The sequence below is a fragment of the Pipra filicauda genome, unplaced genomic scaffold (assembly GCF_003945595.2).
Source record: "Pipra filicauda isolate LSUMZ 115617 unplaced genomic scaffold, ASM394559v2 scaffold80_size11013439_pilon, whole genome shotgun sequence".
NCBI classification, from domain to species: Eukaryota; Metazoa; Chordata; class Aves; order Passeriformes; family Pipridae; genus Pipra; species Pipra filicauda.
Genome location: NW_024104987.1, coordinates 3,653,223 through 3,673,948, shown reverse-complemented (window position 1 = coordinate 3,673,948; position 20,726 = coordinate 3,653,223). Strand labels below are relative to the sequence as shown.

At 42.5% G+C, this 20,726-nt stretch overlaps 1 protein-coding gene across 3 annotated transcripts in view; it reads right to left on the bottom strand.

The window, feature by feature from the left end:
* The window catches only part of SMURF2 (SMAD specific E3 ubiquitin protein ligase 2), a 58,222-nt gene extending 38,239 nt beyond the window's left edge, over positions 1 to 19,983 (bottom strand). The window contains exon 1 of one of the 3 annotated variants that reach the window (XM_039390170.1): positions 19,583 to 19,983. In XM_039390170.1, coding sequence (XP_039246104.1) covers positions 19,583 to 19,634 — 52 coding nt within the window. In that variant the 5' untranslated portion in view covers positions 19,635 to 19,983. Of the gene's footprint in view, positions 1 to 1,469; positions 1,816 to 19,582 lie in introns of those variants that run through there. The other 2 variants (XM_027749706.2, XM_039390171.1) reach the window with 2 other exon arrangements.
* Positions 19,984 to 20,726: the final 743 nt, after the last annotated feature.

Genomic DNA, 20,726 nt, shown 5'->3' with positions numbered 1-20,726 from the left:
TTGGAGAGGTGCACCCCATACCTTTACATTGTTTTTCAGCTCTAAAAACAAAGTACACCCCCCAATATTTTAATTTTAATATAGACCGATAGTTTTTCCTCTTGCCTCTGTTTTGATTTTGCCCCCAGGACACCAAAATAACCAGCTAACACCCCTCAGGTTTTCAGAGACATCTCTAATTTCTAATCCTCTTTCAGAGACACAATCTTCACCTTAAACATTCGGGTTTTCTATTTCCCAAAGAGCAGAGTTAAACCACAAAAAAGCATTTCTCTTGCAAGTGTACATACAACTGCTGCCAGGCTGCTCTGTTTTAGGGACAGCTGCTCTTCCCCAGGCTCCCAAAGCACCAGAAATTCAGAATAACCCAACGAGCTCTAAACCAGAGTCAGTACAAAACACATGCACAGAGGCTGGATGTGAATTAGGAACCTCACAACATGATCCTTTCTGTCCCTGTGCTGTGGGAGTCAGGACAACTTGGAAGGGATGGCAACTTCTCCAACAGGCACAGCCACCTTACAGGTACATTTAGGCCTCTCAGTGGTAGGAAACAAATTTCTAATTCTCTTTCCGAATTATACACCCCATTTAAACCTAATGCAAATTTACAATCGTGTACTAATTCTACTAAGAATATGTGTTAGAACAATTCAAAAGCACTAATGGATTTTTAAAGGGCTATTTAATACGAACACGTCAGGTTGAAAAAAATTATTCAAACACTAGTTCTAAGTGACATATAAAAGCATCACTGCTAGGCTTATGTCCAAACACAAGGTAGACAGCTTTAAAATAAACTCTATTAAGATATGCATTAGGATAAACATAGTACTAGAAAAGAACTTTTAACAAGAATTTCCTTTAATAATTGTTAAAATTCTAAATTGTCCCATAAACACATTTCTGTAAGTTCAACTTCCAACACAAGCCAGACACTAAATCCTTAATATACTGCATGTAAAATGAAACCCATTTCCAAGGATCACATGCACCTGCTTATAAGCATTGTCAGCTAGAAATCTGTGTCTCAACAACCCAAGATTATTCCTCTGGGACTAAACAAACAAAACCACAATAACCTGCATTCAAACAGCAACACGGATATCCAGAAGTGACAAATGCCTTAATAACACAATATCATTTAAACCACTGCAAAATATGCCAGAAACTAACATAGTAACAGCACATTTTTTCTTTCCAACAGATTCACTCCATTAAATTCCACCTATAAGAACAGGTTGTGCTTTGAGCAGATTTAGAATTCTAGACCCTTATCACTCGCATGGGATACAACTCACAGAGATTAAAATTCCAAACGAAAACACCACACATTTCTCAGGTTCACAAAGATGCATTGCACCACTGAACAGAAACGGTTAAGCCAATAAATCATTCATCTCATGCAATAATAAAATTCTGGGGCAGAGTCTCCAAGGCTATTTTACATTCCCGTAAGGAAGGACGACACGGCAGCGACTCCAGACTCCAACAGTCTGTGCCGGGGACGTCTCGGGGACTCGTGGCCGGGGCCAGCTGGAGCCTGCCTGGATTTGCCATGTTTAGACTCCTGCTTTTACATCACCATGTCTACTTCACAGTATTGTTTTACTGTAAACAAAAGGCTTCCTTTTCCACTTCTCCTCCCTTACTCCACTCCAAGCCAAAAGTAAAACAAAACCCCCAGCTCCCCCCACGCCATTGAATTCCTCCTCCCAGCCACTCGTGCATTCCCATTTCCCAGGTTCACCCAGCGATGGGCTCGGTGCCACACACGTCACCCTCCCTATTCATGTGGCCAGGGTGTCTGACACGCCTGGCAAGAGGTAAAGGCAAGAAATTATGCTGCCACTTCAGCAGTGAAGGTAGCAAATCCTCCCAGGAAGGCCTGCAAGTCTCTTTTCTGGAGATTCACGTTTGAAGCAGTTAAATTGAATAAGGAGGTGCAAAAATAGCTGGGTTTGGTTGGAGGTTTTTTTAGCTATATTATGTTCACATTACAGGTGAATGATACAGGATGAACCATCCCCACCAGGGCTCTGTGTAAATCAGGGTTTCAGCCACAGCTCAGTGAGAAAGGAGCAGAAGTAACACGTGGGAAACTTAAAGAAAACAAAGGCTATTGGGAATATTTGCATTTCCTGGTTCAGCGTGGATGGAGCCTCTCAGACCAGCCAGGATGTTTCTAATGCATAACTTTCATGCACTAGAAATTCCATTTCATTTCTCCACCCTACTCCAAAAGGGCCTAACCCTCCCATCTCGCCCATTTTTCAACATCTGAAAAACCACTGCTGTGCCATGAAGTCATCACCAGACACCACTCACAGAGACCAGGCTGGTCAACTGGGCTGGGGGGAACAACACAATTTTAAATCAACAGCCATTAGAAGACTTTCAAAGCAAGAGTCAGCAGTCAAGGATCAATTTTCAGACCAATTTCAAATATATCCCTTCTGTTTCTCACATTGATAGCAAGCATAAAATTGTATTCCAGTAAACAAAATCAGGATGGGAAACACCAGCTTTGCTGTTGTATTTGCTGTACCATTCTCAATATTTTTACCCTCCTGCAGTATTAAATACATAGTCCGTTAAAAAAGCTTTAATTTAAAGTAACATTACCAAGATTAACTAATCTCAAACCTGCAGAGGTGGTTATTATATTCAAGTGTGAGTAAAGTAAACTCCAATACAAGCATTAACTCGATTATCCAAGAAATACAGGAATAAAATAATTTTGAAGAGCTCAGGCAAAGAAAAGGGGGTTATTCATCTCAAACCCTTAGAATCATTGTTCTTAAAATCTTACCTCAGTCCTTAAAGACTTGTTTGCAATCCCAGCAGTCAGATTTTAACCACAACAGAAGCGACCAATCCAGAATTACCAACTTGCAAAATACTTAAGAGAGCACAGGATCCTTCCTCTGATGGGTAAAAAATAAGCTAACATGGAAATCTGCCCTTGTATTTCTTAGTTTCTTTTGATAGGAACAGGAGTTGAGGGGGAGAAGCTGAGAGGAGAAACAAATTCTATCTCTGCCTGATGTGTTTTGTGCACCTCTGGAAAGGTGCCGGGGGAAAACATGGCAACAGGGAGCAGAGCCCTCGGATTTGTTTCACTGCAGTAAAACTCTCCACCCTCTGAACGAGCCGGAGTAGAGACACCAACAAAAGAAAGCCATGATCTAATTACCAACCAGACAAAAATGCCCCGGATTTCCAAAAGGGCTCAGACAAGAGGCACCTGCAGCTCAGTGGGACTCCTGGGTGCCGGGATTGTGGATCCCAGCAGCGTCCCAGGAGCGCTGCCATCCCTGGCAGGACTCAGCCACACGCCTCATTTACACCAGCAAGTCTCCCAGCTCTGCCTCTGCTGCAGACATGATCCTTGGGGAACGCCACTGCTTTTCTGGGAAGAGGCAGAAGGAAAAGAACCAGGAAAAAAAAAAAAGCCCCCAAAAGCACGAGCATCATTTATTTACCCTCCCTGAGTAATTCCCACTCCTCAGCAAAATGTTGTAAATATTCGTTTTGTCAACACTAACAAAAGGATCGTCAGCTGCTTTGTAAGGAAGACACAACGACAGCTAACGGGAGAACTTCTGTTAGAGGGAAAAAAAATTAATTCTGGCGTTTCAAATCTGTAACTTGAATTATTTCAGTAATTTAAAAAAAAAATAGTTCCTTAATAAATAAAACTTAAAGAGTTCAGGAGGATCATGATTTTGATAGTATCACTAGTAAAAATCACTAATTCAGCATCTGCCCTTAATCTAAACTCCCAGTTCAGCACGATTTACACACCTGATGTACTCAAATCATGTTCTGTGGGGCAATACAGATGAGTGATGGACTCTTACATCCTCCTGCAGGAGCACCAACATCCCCAACCTCAGACATTCTGTCTCCTCGCTAATATGCGGATCCTGCCTTTTTCTCATTTAGTACAGTTGAAACATTCAAACACAATGTCCCTAGATTTACTTTTTTGGGGAAAAATTTTGTTAGAGTGGAATGCTTTCAATTCTGGAAGCTGCCTCTCTCTGGAACTTGGCTTTGGCTTCTGCCAAAAATCCAGCAGGGTCAGCAGGGAGATGTGTGGATTCTGTACACACCTTTCCTGGTTACTAAGCCCCTGATCATGGAATTCTGTCTGTACCTGCAGAAATGCAACACCACGTCAGGGAGGAAAACTCTGGCTGTTTAAAAGCAGCATACATGGAAAATGAAGGCAATGTCACCACTCAAACATCACTCTCATGTCCACTCTTATTCCCCATCAGACACCCCTGAAGCCTCATCTCCAGGAGATTATTGTATCAATAGACGACACAACTTATAAACTGATTTGGCTAAGTTATTGTACTCCTTTAATATGTGTAATATCTGTGTAAACAGATGTGTCCTACAGAACAAATCCTAACAGTTTGAGAAGCTGCTGCTGTTGAACAGAGATGAGATAATTGGATGAACAATCCTATTTATTTCAACTTATAGGAAAGCCTTGTTTTTCTTGTGTTACTTTGGTCTTACACAAGTTGCTTAAATTATTTGGTCAAATCAGTACAATTTATATTGTACTGTAAGAAATAATATAACAGGGATTTTAAAGAAACAGAACACCAAGAGATTCAGATGAAATAGCCCATAGATACGTGAAAATAAAGGATCTTGTGCAACAATTTAAATTAAATTTTAAATTTAATTTAAATTTTACATTTACCATGTAATTTAAACTGCAACTTCAGAAATCTTTTGGGGAGATGCAAAGCTCAAGCAGGGAAAATACAAGAATTTTGTCGAGAAAGAGGAGCACAGAGTAGCAGATATTAAGCAGCAGAGAGTGAAGACTAAGCAAGATAATGGGAAGGAGATGAGACAGGAGGAGTCTAAAAGCTGAGTACATGAATGTAAGAAGTGTAACACTGTGAATCAACACTCCCAGCAGTACAGCAAGTGGGTGAAAATCCAGGGGAATATTCCCAACAAGTTAGAGAACATTGTATTACCAGGCTCCTCCAAAGGCAGAATGGGTGTTGAGCACAAGGAGCACAGAAGTATTTCCACTGACCTCAAACACCAGGTCTGAACTTCAGACAGTCCATGGGGACACGAGGGGGATTTTGGGGGGACACACAAATGGAAAGCCCTCATTTCCCTGGAGCCTTTCACTCTGGAAACCCTCAGCCTCTTGCAGTTCTGCTCACAAAGTGTTACACTAAATATCACTTGTAATTTCTACCATTTCTTACATGGCTGCACATGGAAGATAAGAGCAGGCAGAGTTTTCCAGAGGAATCTTTACATTCATTCCCTAGACACACTGCTCCTTGGATATCTCAAGTGCTAACTGAGTGCTATGCAAGGGCACCCAAATATAATATATTGTTTAGTAAATAATTAACTTACCAAGTACAATATTTTTTCCTCTCACAACTACCTCCTATAACTGTAAAACAATCTCAATTACTTAATACTAAACACCTCCCAATGACTTAATTCCTTTATTGTCTCTATAATCTGTGTACCTTAGACCCAAGAGGACAATTTATACTGAAATAAGATCACAGACACGCTAAAACTCTGATACTATATGAAGAGACAAACATGGTACAAACTTTTTCCTCTTTACATTCCCTCATTTGGCTTTGTAAACTGTACCTCCTTTCTGCATTAACTCAATTTAAGAATTCACAAATATATTTCCTGTTTATCTTTCAGCTGTTTATCATTTGTAAACTACAAATGGCATTACCAAAGTTAAAGTGGTATAAGTTTTTTAAATACTAAAAATCAGAATGCAGCGAGCGCCTTGGAATTGGCATCCTGTGTTAATTTAAATTTTACATTTACCATGTAATTTAAACTGCAACTTCAGAAATCTTTTGGGGAGATGCAAAGCTCAAGCAGGGAAAATACAAGAATTTTGTCGAGAAAGAGGAGCACAGAGTAGCAGATATTAAGCAGCAGAGAGTGAAGACTAAGCAAGATAATGGGAAGGAGATGAGACAGAAAGGAGGAGTCTAAAAGCTGAGTACATGAATGCAAGAAGTGCATCCATCTCCAGCTAATCATGGATTTGCACTAAATATAAGCAAATAAACTATACTAAGCCAGCTCAGGAAGTTGTGCCTGCACCCCTGACAAGAAACAACCCTCACTAAAAGGTGCTATTCCCAAAGGGTCACAGGATGGGAATGTTTTTAGGATGCAAAGTCAAAAAAAACCACCTAAACACGTCCAAACATACAAAAGAGAGATTAGACCAAACAAGTCTCACTGATTTTGACCCTAAACACAGACTTAGGAGACAAGGAAACCCACGGGATTGGGGAAGATAAAGTGTTAATCACATATTTGGTGGTTTATGAGCCAAAGCAGTCTGAGGTTTAAACTGCTTCTGCTCAGTGCTCATCCCATTCAGAGACGATGAATCATTTCCCATTTGGCAACACTTCTGCCTACAAGGCTTGTCTTCTGTGAGATTTCTCCTGGTGCCTTGTAATAGCTTTGCTAATTTAGTACACCTGACTCGAGCAGGGGCTATTGTTGCCAGCTGTCAGACTAGACCTCGTCCTGTTTATCAGACACATCTCGGCCCTCTGTGCTGCCCCACTCGCACAAACACAACACTCTGCTGTTAATCCCGCTGCAGTAAATTACTTTCTAATACCCTTGTTTTTCTTACTCCGCCAAAATACCAACACATCGCGGATTTAAAGCAACAGCAAAAGCAATTTATCCACCGCAGCTGGACTCGGACCAGTTCGTCCAATAACCACATTTTTTTGAAGTCATATTTGCTGTTCTAGTCATTCTGTCCATGGGTTCTCCCGAGTTCCAGCAGCAGAGGTTTGACTGTTTCAAACAAAGGTAATAGAAGCTCCCAGGGAGTGTATTCTAGTTTTTCAGGCAGGCTCCCCAGCACTTTGAAAGATAAAGCAGAGCAAAGCAAAGTATTGAACGCCTCACACATATTAAAACATTTCCTCATTTTCCCCAGGGCTCTGTGCATGCAAAAGAAACTGCATTGCTGGCTGTTTATAAATACTTGTGTGGACAGCAGCTCTGTGCAGGGGCAACAGAGAAAATACGGGGTAGTTGGGCAGATTTGGGTTTTTTTGGTGTTATTTCCGTCGGTTTTGCCTTTTTTTTAAACCTACCTGCAGCGAATCTGGGAAGCATATGAAAAAACAATTTGTGTATGACCAAACAAAATCCACCAGAATTAAGTCTTTACATTCCAGATGCCGTGACTCAGTTACACAGATGCACAAAACCAGACTCCCTCTTTCCAGGTTTCACACACGCTGTGCTCACAGAAACACACGCCCACGGATTAGATGCTCTTGTGATACTTTTATGCTTCTAAAGATTTTAAAACTCAGTATAATGAACGAATTTAGGTGAATGCACACGGCTAACAAAAATAGAGAGTGTTGACACCCCTCTCTTCCATTCTCAGGGGGATGTGGGGCCACTTACTCATCCCTATCACTCAGATCTGGGCGTTTAACTCATGCTGAGCAGCCCAAAAGTACACCTGGACTCTCCCACCTGGGACTGGCCCGGGAGGCCAGACAGAAACTGGGATTCAACAGAAACTGGGATTCAACAGGCAAAGGCCATTTACCATGAGCAGGTTCCACACCACCCTGTGGTTATTTCCTGCTCTGTTCGTTGCCAAAATTAAATTTAACTATATTTGGCTACTTTTAGACTGGCAGAGGATCCCCTCTAACACGTTTTCATGACAATATCCACACAACATTCCACTGAAAACACCCTGTCCTTGCAAAGGGAGCACAGATCTGGACCCTGCTGCAGGGCCAGCACCTGTTCTTCCAGGTGGGACAGAGGAGAGAAACCTGGGAAATAGAACAAGATTTTAGGAAATGGAGATGCACTCAGAGCAAACAGAACTGAGGAAGGACTATATCTTTGCCCTACAACAGCTACACAGCCAGCATATCCCCTTTAAGGGTGCTGTTCCAGCAAGTAAAGAGACCTATATATATAATTTCACAAGGTTTTTCATTGTAACATTATGAATGATGAATCAGATATTGCATTTCAAGTATTATTCATCTGTATAATTTAAGCAAGCCCTGAGTAACCATTAAAGAAAAATATCTGCCAGGAAAAAATAACCCAGAATATATGATTCATTCACTTCTGAAACAATAAAAGGGTTCACTATAACAAAAATAACGATATTGTAAATGCTTCAATTAAAAAGTTAAAAAAACAGCCAAACACAATGAAGAAAGCATGCCCTCCAAATAAAAACAAACCACCAAATGTGTGTATGTGTGCAAACAGCAAAACATCTCGCTAGAAAGAGGTAATTCCATGAAATACAGTAACACCGTATCTGATGGAAATTGTACTCTATTCTTTAGCTATTTAATAGTGTTAGAACAACAAAGATACACCAACCTCTGAAACTCTGACAACTCATTAATAAGCTGATAAACTCATCCTTATTTCAGCACAGAGGTGATGTGTGTAGTGTGTACCTGAAAACCAAACTGATCCTGACCAACCCCCCGGGAAGCAATCAAGGCTCTCACAGACCTTAAATCATGATAAAGGGGATCAGCTGAACAAAATCAACTATTTAACAGCTTTATAATTGCCAAAAGCTTTTTGGAAAACAAGTCCCACAGGGGCAGACTTTTCTTCAGCCTTGTACCAACCACTGGGGAGAAAGAGAAGCAGTTAGGTAGCAACAAATAACACTGTACAAATGTGAAAACGGTTTTAAAAGCTCTTTTTTCCCCACAGTTAGACAATACTAAGTTTATTTAAAATGAAACTTGCAGTTTCACGTTGTTCATTTATTTTTAGTTTACTGAAAAAGAAATCATCCATCTGAATGCACCAGTAACTTCTCCTCACTCTGTCCATACACAGAGATTTTCTGCACAGGCCTCTACAAGAAACTCCACTTAAAATACCTGCCTGTCTCCTGCTGGAGCTACACCTGCCCAGTACAGGGAATTTCTGATTTGTTCTTCACTGTTTAAACTCTTTTGCAGCTCCTGGGTGTGTGTTTAATATACACAGAGAGTGAAGATCAAAGTTTTTCCCTCCACTGGCAACTCAGCGTAAACAAAGGACAGTGTGTTATATCCACCCCCCGACACAGGAAGGTGTAAATCCAGTGGGGACAAACTGTAAAATTACAGAAATCTTCACACAGATCCATCAGAGAACACAAATTGTGCCTGCCACAGCTCGTAGCTTTCTCTGTCCACTCGATACTTAACATATTAACATTGAATAAAAAAAGGTCAAATCTTTCACGCAATGAACTCATCAATAGCAGGCAACACTTCTCTGGAAAATAAAATTATTTGTAATGCCCAGACCTGTGTGAAAAGATGACATATAAATTAGCCAAGGAAACTTAACAACTGCATAATTCAATTATCATAATGAAGAACCAGTTTTCTGAAGAAAATATTAACATTAATGAAGTGATCAAGATATCACATAATTTCTTAGACTCGAGGGTTTTTATAGAAAAAAATTCTCAGGTTTGTTAAAAGCTGAAGAATTCCTTTTGTTCTACACATAAGGAGTAACCCTGATCTTATCTGAGAGCCTTTTCAGAATTCTGCTATGAATCATGGCCACTTAGAAGCCAGTCCTCAATTCCCTATTTCTTCTCTATAGGATCAAGGTGATGAACATGGGGAGCAAAGGAACAGATGGTAGAAGTTCTGGGGAGGGTGTTTTCTCCTGTTTGTTTTTAAACTTGTAGCCTCTCTCCAACTGTGACCACTTACATTCTTTGCATTTATTATGCATCTTTAGTTCTTACAAAGCACCTCTGCTGTCCTGACCCTCCTTCCAAGCAATCCACGCAGTTCACTAATGAAACATCTCATGTGCATCAGCAACATTCCCTGGTTACAAATCCAAGTGTTAAAAAGCCTGGAAGAGGAGAATCCAGGCTGCCTCCGTGACCCTGTGTCATGTTCAGTGCTGCAGCACCACAGCCCAGCACCAACAGATCCCCAGCACCTTGTCCTGCCAAAAAATGTTCTCCACCAGCCGCCCATTTGCCCCAGACAGTTCCTTGTTCCAGGTCACTCCCTTCTCCTCCACCCTCATCCAGCTTTTGAGCCCTCTGCATTCCAGTTAATGCCTCTCTTCACACCGGGAGCACACTGAGCTCAGCATTAACAGGATGAAATCACCTCCTATTTACTAAACCTGCCCCAATCCTTACCTGGCAGACACAGCCACACCTGCCCATTACCGTGTCGCTGCTTGAGCTGCTGCCCAAGAGAAAGGATTCACAAGACCCAAGGATTTCTAAAAGATGTCTAATGTATTTTTAATCCCCTTCTTGAAATTGGTTGAATTTGAACAGAATGTTCCCAAAATAAATTCGGTCTGATTTAGCTCCTCAGCATGAAAACTGTGTTAGGCTGTTACAGCACGGAACAGCGTGTTAGGATGGGAAGTGCTAACTAGAGCTGGCATTGTGAGCTCCAGCTTGGTATTCCAAGTTCAGCTAGAGTTATAAATTCCACTGGTGGCAAATAAAAGGCAAAGATGTTCAGACAAAGCAATTCAAAATTGTGTTCAAACGACACGAAGCAGGAGCAAGTGCAGGACCCAGCACTCCCACAGCACTGAAGGGCCAAAGGGACACTCAAGGGTCAGGGGGACCAGGGACAGTTTTCCTGTGCATTCACTGCCACTCCATCACAGTGACACGAGGGGGTGGAGAACAAGTGCATCTCCAGGCATGGACCACACTGGGAAGAACTGTTGAAATGTTGAGACTTAAGTTCCTAAATTTCCATAAACTTACCAAAAATATAAAGCTTTTGACTGGGTCCAAAGCCCTCTGAGTGCAGATGAAGTTACATTATGCTGATGCACAGGAAATAGCTGACTTATTCTACAGGATGAACAATCCACCAGAGGAAAGGAACTTTCAGGAAAAATGATAAATATTGTAATGAGGAAATCCGAGGCACGTATTCACAATGCCACATTCACATCTCACACATGAACTGAAATCTCTTCATCATCTCTTGGCCTCACGAGCAAGCGAGACACGGACAAATATAAATATATAGTACTACTCCCAGGCAGAATAACTTGCTGTTGGGAGGGGAACCAAGAACTTTACTGTCTGTCCTTGTAGATGGGGCTACAGAACTTTTAACCTCCTTTTACCACCCCCTGTAAGAGCTACTGAGGGAACATTATGAACTGTGGGAACTGCTCAAGGAAGGGAGAGGAGAATCACACAAATATTTTATGACAGGCCAGGCACGACGCACGTACTCCTGAAAAGTACTCCAAGTCACTTTTTCCTTGCAGGCCTTCTCTTTTCCTGCTGCAGGAGGAGGCAGAAGCCAACAGCATTTTAAATCATCTTTCAACACAGTTTTAAAGCAGAAATCCCAAATAGGGAAGATGTTCATGAAAGGGCCACAGTGTTACAGCTTCAGGGTAAGTCTCGCCCTCCTTGTCCCCCTCATTAGGACCATCACAAAGATTTAACCCCTCTGACTTTTAAACAAAAAGCTGATACCCAACTATTTAAGGCAAAACTGGAATTATTGCATAGAATTTACAGCATTTGCTTCTATAAGGAAGCAGGGGCACTTCCTCTGGGCAGCAGCATAAATGAGCTTGAACAGAAGTTTCTTCCTATTCAAACATCCATCCTTGACCATCAATTTATTATAACAGTGTATATATATAAATACACACACACATTTGAAGATTCTGTTCACCAACACCTTGTGCTTCACCAAACACCCAGAATTACTAGTTAGACATTCAGAAATGCCACATACACAACCTGCCTGAAACTATGAAAGATGGCACAACTTCTTAGGGTTGTTCACAAGCTTTAATTACCAAGAAGCTCCACCCTACAAAGTTTCTTATATCATATCTGATACCATCTTTTATAAATTCAGACAGAAGTACTTATTCTGCTGCTAAACAAAGAAGAGGACACCTTAGTATTACTACACTTAAGCACAATTCTATTACTCATTTAGTCCTGCACACAGTCTTCTGTACAGAGCTATAAACTATTATTTTAATAAATCCATCAGGGAACACAGTGAGAGCTTTTTTCTGAAAATAAATAATTCTACGTATCATAAATTAATAATTTCAGAACAATATATAGTGAACATTTTCTGTTAAGAGTTAAACTGAAGAACTCTTTGTCATAAGGACACCTAAATGCTTGGTACAATTAATGCCATGAATTTCTAATCCCAGACAGTTAAGCATGAATGTAATTCTATGAATTTTATTCAGACATGTTTCATTCCTTTTCATTTTTATTTTAATTTTTTTTAATCAGCCATGTCCATAAGTACTCTAACCCAGATACATCTTTCCTCCCCCACCAGTAATAAAAGTGGATTAATTTTAGTACATTTACATATTTTTCATGAAAAATACTTGCATCTGGTAGATTGCATTTCACTAAAATGAAACAGTAAATTACTAAGTACACTCCATCTACTTTCCTCATGTCCTGTGATACACACAAAGCAGTTTTGCCACATGTAATTTCACAAGTGCACAGCCTGGTCTTTATCTGCATTAGAAAGAAATCCCCAAATTGGCTCAAGTTTTCAGCAAATGCCCCTAATATTACCAATGCAGATTCCCACCTTCAATTCAGTTCAACTGCATCTCTAATTGAATTTATGTACTACCTATACATAAACTCCAAATCAAATGGTTAAGCATGTTAAAAAGAAGCATCATGACAGATATAATTAGTTATGACTCCATTTAACTCCATTGGTAATATTAAAATCTGGGTCAAGGCAGAAGGAAAATGAGTATATGTCACTTGTTTCAAACTATTCCACGTGACCAGCCAAGGGCCCTCTGTTGTGCACACACCTGAAAAAGGGGGATGAGAGGAAGAGGTGGATTTTTAACTTGGATATATCGCTCAGCCCACCCCATGGGACAGCACAGGATGGAGCAGAGGGACATGTCCATCCCTAACAACGGTGCTGTGGGTTGGAAAGCTTTCCCATGGCATTGTCACTCCAGTGTTTGTGGCAAGATGGCATCACACACACTAATTTAAGCATGAATGGTAGAATCTGGGTGCATAGTTTTGCTGTGACCTGGAAATTACATAGTCTGGACATTCTCTGCATATTTGAAAGAACTCAAATGAGTGTGTTGCAGAAAGGACCCACTGAACCCGTTACACTGACAATGCCATGGCTGGAGTCACTCTCCCTTCCTGCAAGAAAACAAGCCCTGGAAGTTGGGTTAAATATGTGCTGTCCAAGACTCATCCCAGAAAATTACCACCAGGATACAGCCACATAAACTCCCTGACTGCTGCTTTTTCTTTCACTTTCAGAATTTTGAAAATGTGAGTAACACTTCAACTAAGCAATACTTTATACTCATTTGGGGGGGTATCAGTCCTCCTGCTCTGCTCTGCCCCAGCAACAACAAAACCAGTATTCTGAGGTAGAAAAAAGGTAATTGTCAAAAGTCTGCAGGATGCTGAAGCACAGCTGATAGTGCAAATCTGGCACGTAAGAGATAACTGAACCCAAATCACCTCAAATGCGGTCTCAGAAGGCCCAAAACAGATCCATGTTTTCTGTGGGTTTAAACTCAAGGGAAACAACGTCCACGGGCAGAAAGTCAAAAGGTAGTGGCACTAAATCCCAGCTTTACTTGGTTTATCCTTTTTATGATCTTGAGCATGTCTATTCTCCATCCTGTGTCAGCCTCCCCCTTAACCTCAGAGGATAATGCTCAGCCAGTTTTGTCCTGAGCTTTGTTACCTACCCATGAAGATTTCTTTAAAGTTACAAGCAATCTTATCTATGCTTTCATTGAAAGTATTTAAAGATTAAGCAGCAAGAAAAAGTCAACAGTTTGCTTCCTTGAATATGTTACTGACAAATGTCCCTCGGGATTCTGATCCTCTTTCCCAACCAGGAACATGCTTTGCTAATAGCAGACACACACAGGAGCTGCTTTTATAAGCATTGTCTGACATCACTGAGATGAATCTTTCCCACCTCTGAGAAGCCACCAGAATGATGTCAGACACTGCACGTGCTGTGGGCATTTACACTCTGTACATTAAACCTGCACGTAACAGCTGGGTAGTAACTGTGTAGTAACCTACTCGTGCCATTCAGCAGAGTCAGAATCCAGGGAATGGCTCTGTTGTGAGGAGAGAAAACACCCAAAGAAATCACCCACCTTTCTAAACACTGCAAGGAAACTCTGGCCCAGTGGTGAGATGTCATTTTAAAGTGATATGGCAAAGCAAGGAAACACTTCAAAGGCCATGAGACAAACCAGAACAAAACATTAAAAGCTTTCTTCTGTCAGGCATCAACCCATTCACCTTATGGGCATAAAGGCAAAATGTCTTCATCTGGGGCCTGATCAGATTTTTCAGTGTGATTAACAAAGAAAACAGAAAATAATTTGTCCCCACTAGCTGAGTTTCTCAGACAGACCTTCTGGGGCAGCTTAAACTCTTTAAACGCGACTGAAAAGAACAATTCTAAATATCACTCCTTATTTTTCCTCCCCTGGGATTTCTCTTATTTTTTTCGCCCAAGAGCTTTATTTTTTTAAACACTACCATTAGGACTGCCTGTAGATTTCCCATATGTTTCCTTCATATGCCCCACATGTTCCCTACACATGTAAAACCTCCACTCTCTCCTATGTGATGCTCTACTGATTGTACAGCCAAAGGTGAAGATTTTTTAAATTGAATTTGAATCTTTCCATTGAAGGCCCCACAGAACTGTTTTCCCACTATGACTCCCTCTCCCAAATCCTCTCTGACATTCGTTTCCCTTGCCATGATACCCCATTACGTACCCTTGAACACACATACTTAATTTTATACCCAGATGAATAAAACTTTGTCACATAAGCTGATTTCATAGAAACAAACAGCTGAAAGTGCTCCATGCAGCTGCTCAGATGTTTATTACAATTCTTTGGCATCTGTATGCTCCACAACTGATTTATATGTATATAAATATCTATAACTATATACTATGTACATAAAAAGCATATATTTACACGCACACACTGCATACTTTGATGAAAATATTGAGGGCCAAGCAGCCATCAATCAATCCCTGCACCTCTGATCAGAGACATCTATTGACTTTGTTATGACTGCACCAGTTTAATCCACCTACTATGTAATTTATTGATTGGGACTTCTTAATGACACATGGCTCACTAAAAACCAGCACTTAAGTCAAATATACCTTACATGAAGGAACCCCATTGTTTTATTGTTGACCAAAGCCTATCTAAGTACAGGCTGCTGGTAAAAGAGGCAGTCCTGCCCTCTTTTCAGCTTCTTGTCTGCATCCCTCTTCTCCAATACAAAAAACCATTTTTATTCCTGGTAGGATTAGCTTTCAGCTCATCCCAGAGTTGCTGGAGTCAACACAAGGGAGGGCCCAGAAAGTGAAGCCAGGGACTACAAAGAGAAAGAAGAAACAGCAGATTTTAAGATCAGATTTTAAGCTGACCTAAAATGGCACTAAGATTTCAGTCAACTATAAAAACACTGCCTTGCTCCTTAAAAATACAGGGATCTACTTTATCAATCAATCAGACTGCTGTTCCTACTATGAGGCTCTGCTATCCATGAACTTCAGTCCTGCTTCCTGATGAAAATTTTTCATCCTACAACTGATGAAAATTTAGGATTCAGGTTAACTGCTGTCTTCAATTCTATTAATTTAGCAGGCAGACTCACCCACTGCAAAAAAACAGGTCTGAGGATTCCACACTGTTTTGCAAAACTCAAGAATATTCTGGCTTTTTCCAAACAATACGTATGTTTCTCAAGAAGTATTATTTGCATCCCAACAAGAGCTTCTATGGACTGACAAAACAGCAGCACTTTCTTCCTTCGACACTGTAACTTTACTGGAAAGTCCCACCTTGGCAGAGTGAGGGCTGAAGAAACAGCAAACCAGCAAGACAGAGGGACAGCAGAGGAGATGCTGATCCATTTTCTACACCACAACACCCAGTGCTTTTATTTCCCTGAGCAGCAAACCCTGCAGGAAAGCTGCAATCCTATAGTAAGGAGGAGGAAAAACAAATGTAACACCACTTCGGTCCTACCTCTCATTCTGCACCAGCAAAACTCTTCCAGTTCATTCCAGTTTTATCCCTGGGATATTTGTTACCACTTTTTCCAGCCCAGTGTGACTGTGCTTTGTGGCTGTGGAAGTATCTTTCCTTGTTAACTGTTCTCACACAAACACTACCTGGAACTAAATAAACTGCACTTTTTACCCAACTCTGTATGTTGTAGCACTCACACCTTTGCAGACTTCAAACTGATTTTAAAAACTATCTCCTTGATAAAAACAACTTCATGGGCTTCATTCAGACACCTGCCATTGATCTCCTAAGTGAAAGCAATAAAATGCAGCTCTTTTAACATTAGATAATTCACAAATTAGGACTTAAAATATTCACTGAAAGCAATACTCCTCAATTTTTTTAAGAATACGAGATCAACATAATATAACATTTTGAGAGAAAATGTGGAAGAAATAATGGCATGTTCTGTCTGACAGGGTATTGACAAATCCACAAATTCAACGTAAGACTGAGAAAAATCACAAGTAAGAATGAAAGGAGGTGACAGCACTTGCAGCTTTTGGAGAACTCAGATGTACTCAGGACTAGATCAAGTGGGGGTAAATATGTGAGAGCTGAAGAATTTTCCTTACACTACAGCTTCCCTGGATATTGTTATTACAAGCTGCTAAGAAGACTGGTGCAATACCAGACTTCAGCTAATTTAACTTACATTGCCTATATTTTAATCAGAAACAATGATTTACACCTTCTGCTAGAAGGATCATCAGAAACCATAACATCTGGATTTTAACAATTATGCAGTGATTTTCCAGCTCGAGATAAGGCAAATGTATTGACCTGTGTATCCCTAAAGAGTCAGGTGACATTTGCAACAGACAACTGAACCTCAGAGCAGAAGAATAACCTTTCAGAAGAAATGTATAACACAGATGCACCGCAAACTAAATAAAAACTTACTCGAAGTGTGCCACCGCTGTGGTTTGTGTCTGTTATGGAACCCAGACCTAAATAAACTGTTAAACACTTAGTGTAAAGGTATGCCAAACATTTCTCAGAACTTTCTTAAGGTCCCAACAAAGAATCAACCTTTTTTGCAAAATGAGGCCTAGGTTAAATATTTTATTTGGCTCCTCAAGATGGACTGAGAAGTTGGGCACCAGCTCCAGATCAGTTCTTGGACTCACATCAAACATTACCCTGTCATTTATCCAGTCAGTCAAAACAATGTTTTCCATCTAAACCTTTAATGTTTATGTCCTGAAAAACTGCTAATTGAATCCAGTTCTTGAAATCCATTTTTTAATCTATACCATCTAATTTAGAGATAATGAACAGAAAAGATAAGCATTAAAACAATGATTGCAGAATTAATCCTATAAACATTCGAGCCAAAACAGAAGACTGCTGGTTTCATAGAGCCAAAGAAAATTAAGATTAAATAGCATTTGTCAGTTCGAGAATAAACTTTTAAAAACACTGGATATACAGATTCTTCTAATTCCAAACAGTTTCAGAATTCAAGAGCCCTCAAACTGCTTTTCCAATCAAAAAGGGTAATCAAAACCACACAGAACACTTAAAACTATTCCTAGGCAAGAAGTGACAACATGTAAGCTGAATTAATAAGATTCAGTGTTTTCCTTAAACATGTAAAGCTTCCTTACAACAAATGACCTTATGTGAAACAACTCACAATTACCTACAGCAGAAAACACCTCAAGCTGTTCAGCTCCAGAAACAGGCCAATGTTTCCTATAAACTTCCAATAACAGAACCGGTCCTCAGCGACTGCAAGAGCTGCTGACCCTGGAACAGCCCCTAGAAAGACCATTTTATCTTCATCCTGAGCTCAAGATGCCAAAAACCTCAAAAACATTCCTTAGGATTGTACCTGCCTGCTTTGGGGACCGACCACAGAGTGAAACTCAGTGTCTAAAACTCAGTTCTGGTACAATCCCACTCCCCACAGCACACTGATATTGCCACAGGCACGATTTCATTAGATGCTTAATCCTCAATAAAAATGAAATATGAAACAAATTTGAACACAAAACACAGAGGTGAGAAAGACAACTCCCCAGACAGTATTTTCCATGCTCTTAAATAAGGCTACAGACCATGTTTAATGTTCCAAAGATAAGCAAGTCTGAGCACTCACTGCTCAGGGAAGAAAAGTATTAAAGCACTGCATCAATACAGCAATAACCTGAGGAGAAGGCTACAAAACACTCTGTAAAAACAAGGCACCACTGTTCATGCAGCAGCTCATTTTAAGAGTTTTATTTCCAACTGTAATATATAGACACTCACAAATCTCTCTGAAAACTGGATTACAAATCTAGTCCAAGTATTTCCAAAGTTAAGCATAAGCAGACACATTTTACTTTCCCTGTAAAAACAACACACTTGGAAAAATCAGTATGAAAACACCTCTCTTTATTAGGCATTAAACTGGAGATATTTCTCATTCACCTAAAGTAAATGTATCAACTCTTTTAGTATTTTTAAAAACATTTGCTTTGCAAGCTGGTTAAATGCCCTGTATGTAGAGATAAGTATTTACAGTGTTATCTATTCTTTCCTAATTCCTTACCTTCATGTACTGATGCTTCAAAACACAAAATATCGCTTATCTGCTGCAGGACTTACAATACTTTAAAGAAAAGAGCTAGTTCAAAGTGTCCTGTATTTTTAATATAGAAAGCTCTAGCAGGACTTCTAATATTTGTTTTTCGTCTAAACCCATTTCCCTGGGTTCTTATCCGGGAAAGGATATAGTTTCAAGTATTTAAAACCAGACTGTTTTCCTCCCCAGCAAGCAGGTGAAGCGTTTTTATGGTATTTTGAAATATCAGGGGTCAAGTGGTCTTGTGGAAGAGGGCAGCACAAGGCACTGCGAACCACCACAGGACCGGGGAATACGCTGAGCTGGAAGGGACCCACCAGGATCATCCATCCCAAGTCCTGGCCCTGCCCAGGACACCCCAAAACCCCTCCATGTGCGTTGCCCAAACTCCCCGAGCTCCGGCAGGGCCGGGGCCGTGCCCGCTGCCCTGGGGAGCCTCTTCGGTGCCCGGCGACCTCAGCCCAGCAAGTCGGTTAAAAATCCCCAACGGCACAACAACAACAACAACAAAGAGACCAAAACAAAGACCGTGACAGTTTCTCCCGAGTTCACGCCGCGCAGAGGAGGCAGAATGACCCCCGAGTTGGGGTGCGGTGCCCGAAGTTCGCCCAGGCGGCGGCGGGGCCGGGCCCGGGCGGGCGGCGGAGCCCGGACACGCCGAGCCCGGGCCGAGCGAGGGAGCCTCGCCCTGCCCTTCCCTCCCCTTCCCCCCGAGGCCCGGGGGCCGCTCCGGCCCCAGGTTCAACCTCAACGCCACCCGGAGCCGCCGCTGCCGCCCCAGCCCCGGCCCCGGCCCGGCCTCACCTGTCAGCCGCAGCTTGACGGGCCCGTTCCGCCGGGCCCCCGGGTTGGACATGGCCCCGGCCGGGGCTCCCCCGCCGCTGCTCCGCCAAGGGCTCGGGGGAGGCGCGAATGGAGCCGGGCCGGGCGCTCAGGGCAGCGGCGGCCGCCGGAGGAGGAGGAGGAGGATGAGGAGAGGCCCGGATGTGCCCAGCGTCGCCATGAGCGGGGCCGGGGCCGCGGAGGAGGAGCGGAGCCTTCCCCGCTTCCCTCCGCTCCCCTGCGCTTCCCGGCGCTTCCCCGCCCCCGAGCGCAACAAAGCCGGGACGGGGCCGCACGGACGGACGGCGGGATGGGATGGGACCGGCGCGGCTCCCGGCCCTCCCTCCGGCCCCGGGGACGCCCTGCCCGCCCCCCGCCCCGCCTCGGGCCGGCCCGGCGGGATGGAGGGGGAACCGCGGCAGGTGGCGGCGGGGATTGGGGCGATCCAGGGCAGGGATGGGGACGGGCAGGATCGGGGGAATGGCCGTGAGCTGGGAGAGCTGGAGGTCGGGAAGGATGGGGGGGAACGGCCATGAACTGGAGTTCGGGAAGGATGGGGGGAACGGCCATGTCCTGGGGGGGAGCTGGAGGTTGGGAAGGAGTGGGGGGAATGACCATGTCCTGGGGGGGAGCTGGAGGTTGGGAAGGAGTGGGGGGAATGACCATGTCCTGGGGTTCAGGAAGGGCAGAGGGAATGGCCATGTCCTGGGGGAGAGAGCTGGGGGTCGGGAAGGACGGGGAGAATGGCCGTGGTGGAGAGGAGGGAGTGGGAAAGGGGGGCGACAATGAAGTTGTGTGGGGAGTTGGGACAAGGAGAATCAAGGGTACAGACGTGGGGGCAGAATTCGAAGCCAGGCTGAAATGCGTGGTCACACTCAGGGGTGCTGTGAGCCGGGGCAGTATTCCACATGGGCAGGGTGTGACAGACCAGCCCTGGAAGCTGTTAAACTTTGGACCAATGTAGTTCTTATCTGCACTGTGTAGAAATCAGCAGCCCGGTTCTGTGAACTGCCGTTCTCAGAATAATAATAAAAAGTACAAAAATGCCTTGTATCCATGTGGCCTAGTTTAACTCCCATCCTGCAGGAAAGGGACTCTTTCCAGAGTTTTCCCAGCACTGCAACAC